This window comes from Monomorium pharaonis, chromosome 2, assembly GCF_013373865.1.
Source record: "Monomorium pharaonis isolate MP-MQ-018 chromosome 2, ASM1337386v2, whole genome shotgun sequence".
NCBI lineage: Eukaryota > Metazoa > Arthropoda > Insecta > Hymenoptera > Formicidae > Monomorium > Monomorium pharaonis.
In genome coordinates this window covers 12,052,318-12,059,995 of record NC_050468.1, presented here as the reverse complement: position 1 = coordinate 12,059,995, position 7,678 = coordinate 12,052,318, and the positions used below count along the sequence as shown (strand labels likewise).

General features: G+C 26.4%; 1 protein-coding gene across 1 annotated transcript in view; it reads right to left on the bottom strand.

Annotated features, from left to right (window-relative positions):
• LOC118644449 (mite allergen Der f 3-like) overlaps nt 1-5,946 on the bottom strand; it is an 8,158-nt gene extending 2,212 nt beyond the window's left edge. Inside the window, exons 1-6 of the mRNA XM_036283036.1 lie at nt 5,843-5,946; nt 5,237-5,310; nt 2,675-2,769; nt 2,322-2,463; nt 2,082-2,186; nt 6-101 (exon numbers count right to left, since the gene is read on the bottom strand). Coding sequence (XP_036138929.1) covers nt 6-101; nt 2,082-2,186; nt 2,322-2,463; nt 2,675-2,769; nt 5,237-5,310; nt 5,843-5,891 — 561 coding nt within the window. The 5' untranslated portion in view covers nt 5,892-5,946. The remainder of the gene's footprint in view (nt 1-5; nt 102-2,081; nt 2,187-2,321; nt 2,464-2,674; nt 2,770-5,236; nt 5,311-5,842) is intronic.
• Nucleotides 5,947-7,678: the final 1,732 nt, after the last annotated feature.

Sequence of the window (7,678 nt, the reverse complement as noted above, 5' to 3'; positions counted from 1 at the left end):
TAGACATTGTATCCTATACGGTTGTACATATATTTACAATAGCTCTGATCACCGATCAGAATGTTGACTCGTTGTAACTTAACAGTGGTTGGTCCCCCTTGCTATAATTTCGTAATAATATTTGTAAGTAGTAAGTAATAACATTTATCGAAAAATATTTATGATTGCACAAGTTTCTGCTTTGTTGATCAAAGGTCATTATTTTTTTTACTTTTTACATTTGTAAATTACACTGGCGCAAAATAAACAAAACAAAAATTTTGACGGAATTTTTAGGCAATTTTCAAAGTGATGTAACTTTGAGAAAAATCATCTAAATCATATAAACTTTTTTTTAAATTAAAGAGCAAAGATTCTACTTTAAGAATCCCTAGGCAAAAGTTTGATTTGTTAAGTATAACCTTTTTGTATCTCATAAAAACCAAACACATTCTTTTTCATTAAAAAAAGTAAAAGTTTGTTATCATTTTTTACAAGTTTCTCGTTAAATTTTTTAATATTAATTTAGATTCTTAATATTAATTTAGATTCTTAAAATTTACTCTTTTCTAAGCAATTAAAAAAAAACATGTCAATACAATGTTCTTTGTTAATTATACACAAGTTTAAAATTTGTATTGCATTTTAGGGTATTTTAGCAAATAAATACAGTATTTTTGGATACCATAAAACGTAAGCTCTGTAAGGTTAGCACTCCAAAATGTGAATTTTTATAAAATGCAGATGACATTAGTTTGTCGTTTGAAACGTATTTAATATGATATTGCACGTTAATTTTATTCGTGTTTAACTCAATCATACCGCCGTCATCAGAGTGACCCAATGTGTACCATGTGGAGATTGAAGATCAGATTTTACACATTATATGAAAAGGGCCAATTTTTTAAATAAAATTTAAATTTTTATTTTTTATGTATGAGTATGTGTATATTTATGTGTGATCCAGAAAGAAGATAGAATAGAGCGCGGGAGCCATAAATAATTGTGTAAGTAGAAACATCAGACTATTAGAAAGAGACAGAAATCCAAATAACGTGGCTGTCGTTGTCTATTCACGTATGTGCAATGCACAGATTTTAATATTTTAGGCTAATAGAATGGCCCCGGACACTATACGCTCTTCTCTGGGCATGCGCTAAGACAAGGACAGCCAGATCACTTCAACTTTTTTGTCTCTTTCTAATTGCCTGATGCTCTTTTAGGTGGCTCCCGCGCTCTATTCTATCTTCTTCTCTCTGGTATGATCTGAGCAGGCTGCTAAAACGGCGAATCTTCTGTTGACTTCAGTAAAATTGGCGCGTCAGCTATCCATATTCAAATCAGTAAGTGCAAATTTCCATCGATGAATTTCAGAGCCACATAATGTGCAAAATCCGATCGTCAACCTCCACGTGGTGCTCACTGATGACGGCAATATGATTGAGTTAAACACAAATAAAATCAATGTACAATATCATATTGATACTCAAAATTCATGATATTCAAAAAATACCCTATTTATTCGCTAAAATACCCTAAAATGCAGTACAAATTTCAAACTCGTGTGCAATCAACAAAAAACATCGTATTGACATGTTTTTTTTAATTGCTTAGAAAAGAATGAACTTTAAGAATCTTGATTAATATTAGCAAGATTTTAACAAGAAACTTGTGAAAAATGATAAAAAACTTTTACTTTTTTAATAAAAAAAAAAAAAGTTTGGTTTTCATGTTATACAAAAGGGTTACACTTAACAAACTTCTGCCTAGGGATTCTTAAAGTAGAGCCTTTGCTCTTTAATTAAAAAAAAAAGTTTATATAATTTGTATGATTTTTCTCAAAGTTGCATCACTTTAAAGATTGCCTGAAAATTCGATCAAAATTTTGTCTTAATTTTTTTTGGTCGGTGTATATTTAATTATTATAAACGATTTTTATGATAATCAGATCTTTCTTTATTCTATCCTTGATCTATTGAATTTTGAATTTTCAAATTCTGAAAATAAAATTCAGCGGTCTTTAAAACTTGTAGAACATAAAGTTTTTATAGGTTATTTTGTTAGAGAGCGCCTCCAAAGAATTAAAAAGACCAAAAATTTACCCAAAGCCTGCCCCATCCTGACACAACAGCAATATCATTAGGTTTAACGACATCACCTTTTGGTAGCAGGGGAACATGTTCAAATCTTTCAAGAGACCTATCCACCTAAAAAACAGTTTCTGCTTGAAATTTTCAATTACAATAAGATGCAGTTTGTTAATCCTAATTTTTTTTGTGTCAAAAGAAACAGATTTAAGTTTTCAATTTTTTGTATAAAAAGAAAATTTATGTCATGCTTACCTTTAGTAAAGCAATATCGTTAATATAAGAATTACTTGGATCATATTCTTTGTGTACAGTAATTTTGACAACATTATGCTCCGATTTCGGGTCAGTTAAGTTAATGGTGCCAGCAACAACTTTTATATCTCTGGCATTTTGACTACAAAATTTTTTAAATTTTATTGAAATGTATAATGAGCATATTATATTTGTTACATCACAAAAATAATTACATCATATACATAGTTACATCACAAAAATAGAGAGAAAGAGAGAGAGAGAGAGAGAGAGAGAGAGAGAGAAGAAGAAGAAGAAAAATAAAGAGAGAAAAATGTAAATTATTTTATTGAAAATATTATTAATGATATTACTTCTCAACACAGTGAGCTGCGGTAATAACGTAGTAATTATTCAAGACTGATCCACCACAAAAGTGGAAGGAAGAATATTTTTGTTGAAGGGAAACCTGTAAAAATCACACATTCTATTATTTATTGTAATAGTTTTATATGTTTTTTAATCACAGTAAAAAATATTTATATTTGTATATTTATATACGAACAAGTTATATAAAGAGGAAAGTCTGATAAATCTTCTAAATTAATATATATGGAATATCTCAAAAATTAAATATTGCATTTATTACGCTAATAATTATTATGCAACATTTTGTTTGGATGGATATATTATATCCATCCGGACGAGACAGAATAATTATAATCGAACTTCACTTAAGGTAAGTCCGTTAAATTTATTAATTATATTAATATTAACAGGATTAGGAAGTAACGCGTTATTTGTAATGTCGTTACTGTTACCGTTACTTTTTTTCGACAACGATTTAGTAACGCTGGTACTTATTTTTATTTGTAAAAAGTAACGACGTTACATTTTCTCTTGTAACGGTAAATTGATCGTTATTTTATTGTTATTTTTTAGGCTGCGTTCCAATATTCACTACTAGTATTGAAAATATATAGTTTACGTTATAACCATTACATGTGCATTTACATAACTGTAAGATTTCATCTAATCGTATTGCTTATAGTTCAGCCGAATTGAACCATCGCGTTGTTTAATTTCTTATGACCGCGGTTATGAAAATGTACGAGCAATGGCTCTTATATACCTCATATATATTTTCAGCACTGACAGTGAACATTGAAACACAGCCTTAATATTCAGTGACACAATAAAAATGCTTTGCTTCGATTGGTACATTTAGTATGTTATTGTGAAGCTGTGGATAAAATAGTCGATAGTTATGACATTAGGCACAAAAAACTGCAAAAAAATTAATTATGAAATATTAATAAAAATATTCAGGGTTGGTTAATATATTTTTTACTAAATTATTAATTTAAAGTTAATGGATTATAAAATTAATTCAGTTAAATTAAAAGTTACATCAATAAAAAATTAGCTCAGTTAAAATTACGTTAAGATTAATTTAACTCAAGTGAAAGTAAAAGTTAATTTTAAGAAGCTTTATTTATATTTAATTAAAAGCCATACAATTTATTGAAATCAAATTAATAATATAATTACAGTATTGATCACCAAATATATTTAATATTTTATTTGTAAATTAAGTTATAATATTAATTATATGAGATAACCCAAAGAAATTTTATGCAGAAATGTATTTTTATTTTATAATTTTTTTCTTGCCTAGATAAAATTTTTTATTTAGAAAAAATGTTAATAAAAGTTAAACTTTATACGTTTTAAAAATAATTTGTTAAAGTTAAATTATTTAAAATTAACGTAACTAAATTAAAAGTTATTAACTTTTTAATTTTATAATTAATTTTCAACTTTTTAACTAATTACTACTCAACTCTAAAAATATTTGGAGATAAATATCACTCTACTTTATCTTCAATTTACATCCTTTCTCAAAGCATCCTATCGTAGAATTTTAAAAAAATAACGTAAAGTAATGATATTTTCAGCGTTACTTTCAAGTAACGGCAACGCGTTACTTTTTACTATCAGTAATGAGTAACGATAATGAGTTACTTTTTACCGAAAGTAACGATAATGGTAACGCATCACTTTTAAAAAGTAATTTTCCCAACTCTAAATACTAATAAAAATATGATGTATTTAGAAAAATAAAAAAGTCTTTACTGTTTAGATAATAGCTTTTATGATATCCGATTTACATTTTTATCCAGATGGGTGTCATGCCAATCCAACTGCTAATGTATATAAAAATATTTGTTGCAATAATTAAATAATAATTATATAATAATGGTTTATAATTGATCTAGAAATGATAATTTAAGGGGATCCTAAAACTGTTCTACCGATTACTTTGATTATTTTCAAATCACTAATCTTTTAATTGTATTTACAAAATTAAAAATCTTTTTTCACAATTAAAGTACAGGCGGTAACATAAGAATTTTATATAAAAAACAAAAAAAAATTTAATATAATTTACAAATTAAAATTTTTTTTCGTTTTTTATATAAATTCTTACGTGCATTTGAGAAAAAAGTTACTTTATGTTTTAAAGCAATAATTGTTCCAGATGTATCTGCTTATAGGGTCTATAATTGATCATTGATAATTCAAATTTCAGATCCCATGTATTGATGTCCCAATAACTAAGAATTAGTATGGTGTTTTACTTTTCTTAAGGTCATGTTTGATTAAAAATTGATCAATTATGTTGTTCTCCACGTCCTGGAGTGAACGTGAAAATGCCATTTCTCCACGATTTGTTATCTGGGATAAAACTGGCTTTACAAAAACTTTAATTATTGCAAAATACGAAACAATATAAAAACTGCTATACTACCTGAAAGAAGATACTTTCTAGTTTAAATTTAGTGTTTTTAAAGTTTTACCTTTAGCTTTTATTTTAGTATTAGCGACCTTTCTTTAAAAATATCTATTTATATTCTTAATTTAGTGACGTGTACCTGATATGGAATCTCGCCTGGTTTAGCATCTTCCCCATTCACGATCCTGGGATCAAAGAACGGAAGAACTCCAGCTGCAAATAAGTAGTATTTATTGATCTTTATAAAATTATCTAGATAACTATCTAGACAAAAAATAGCTATATTTTTATTTAGATTATTAGAATATATATTATCTTTGTCTTAAAAAAAGTGTAATCTTTTTAAATTATTTAAGATAATGTGAAATAGTAACGAAAATAAAGTGTTGCATTTAACTTCAACTTTCAAGTTATTATTTAGCCTAACAAAATTTTTTTTAAGTGGTAACAACAAGATTGCGTTTCAAAATTCACTGTCGGCAGTGAAAATTTATAGTACATGTAATGTGAATTATTTTTTATAGACTTTTAGCACTAACAATATCAAAATGCAATTCAAATTACACAAATCAAAGCGTAGTGGTCTAATCCAAAATTATAAGTTTCACTACTGCCACTTTAATTAGTAAATATAAATAGAAATACAGTACAAATATAAATAAATAATATCAAACACAATCACATATATGTAGTTAAACAAATAATTATCAATTAACCTGAAAGATTATTACTCAAATACACACACCATGACAGAACGCCAGAAGACTGAGGAAACACAAGATTTTCAAAGCCATTGTGTGATCACTGACCGAAGCCTGATTTGAAATCACGTTGACGCGAATTTATATGTACCTGTTTTTAATTCCATTGCCCCACTTATGTATAAGTTATTTAATTATCAACAAATTTTCTTAAGAAAACCAGATTAGATAGATCAATAATGAAGTAGTATATTTTACTGATACAGATTGTAAAAAATCAATCATCCTGATAAATATGTGATATTGTGTCACTAGAATTTTATTCAAAATATTTCTGATTTGGTTCGCGATTTCATTATCTCTTTTTATTGAAGCTAACGGTATAAATAATTACACTTATTTAATTATAACGTTATATTTCTAATTATATATAGTTTTTAAATAACTTATTTGTTAAATAATTTTTTGTTTAAAATATGTTTAACAATACTATTATACAAAAAATTAGATATAAATATTAATATATATTTGTAATTAAAAAAAATATATATAATATGTAAATATCCCATATATAACACGGAGAGAAATTTCTACACATAATTTCACGAATAGAGAGTGTGAAAATCTTTATACATCACAAGTGCAGGATTGGGTAATACACAGGATGTCCCAAAACATACGGTCAACACTCGTAAAAGGATAAAAGAGATTGAGATAAACATAAAAGTTCAATATTGTCTTAAGTTAAGTTTTGAGTTAGGTCTTGGGTTAGGTCCACCAATAATCAAGGTATTAATTTTTCAAAATATGCGAATGAGAGCGTGCCGAGAGAAGAGCTCGATCCACTCGAGCCATAACACGGAAAAGAAAATCTATCGTGAATGTATGATAAGCTTTCATTAATTTACTGTTCACAATTACGATAGAAATTAATTAAATTATTTGCCGATTCCATACTTAATATCTTGATTATTGGTGGACCTAACCCAAGACAATATTGAACTTTTATGTTTATCTCGATCCCTTCTGTCTTACGAACGTTAAGTGTTACTTTCTGTTTTATTATTTAACAATTATGTTTTGCTTAATCTTCTAATCAATAAATTTTATTAGAAGAAATATCTTTCCTCTAATTTTATTCTATCTTTTTTTGTTAGCGAATAATAAAACAAAAATAAAATTTTTTAAGGATTGACCTTATTAGACAACCTCTAAAGGTTGTTGAATTAGAACAAGAAAAATAATTCATTATATATCAAGAAATACTATATTATTAAAGTTTTATAATTTTTTAAATTTTTACATTTCTTCAAGTTTTTCCTTTATTAGTCTTTATCAGCATTATAATATCAACATGCATTATATATAAATTAAATCGTAATTTTATATGGTAAATATAATAGCACAAACGTTATACATTTACATATGTCACAAAATGTGTACTGAGAGAAACAAAAAAATAGCAATATAAAGACAACAAGACGTCATCAAGAATCAAACAATAGATATAAATTATAATATTTAAAATATACGTCAACATGATCTTGAAAATTGTTAAGTCAAACCCAGGATCAGATATACAATTTTTATAATAAAATTAACCGATTAAAAGCAAAATTCATATGAAATTAAAATTTTAATAAAGTAATTTAAATGCTGTAAAAAATCAAAGATTAAAATTGTAGTAAAAATGATTGATATAAGTAGAAATCAATGAAATATAGCTAGCTGTATAATCTAGCTATTTAAATCTCATGTCTACGTCATGTGTCTCAAGAACGACTGCAATCACTCTTTAACTAATCTGTAATCTAATCTTTATTATATGAAATTTACGTCATAATAATATTTTTGGAATTCTTTGAAATGTTAAATATAAT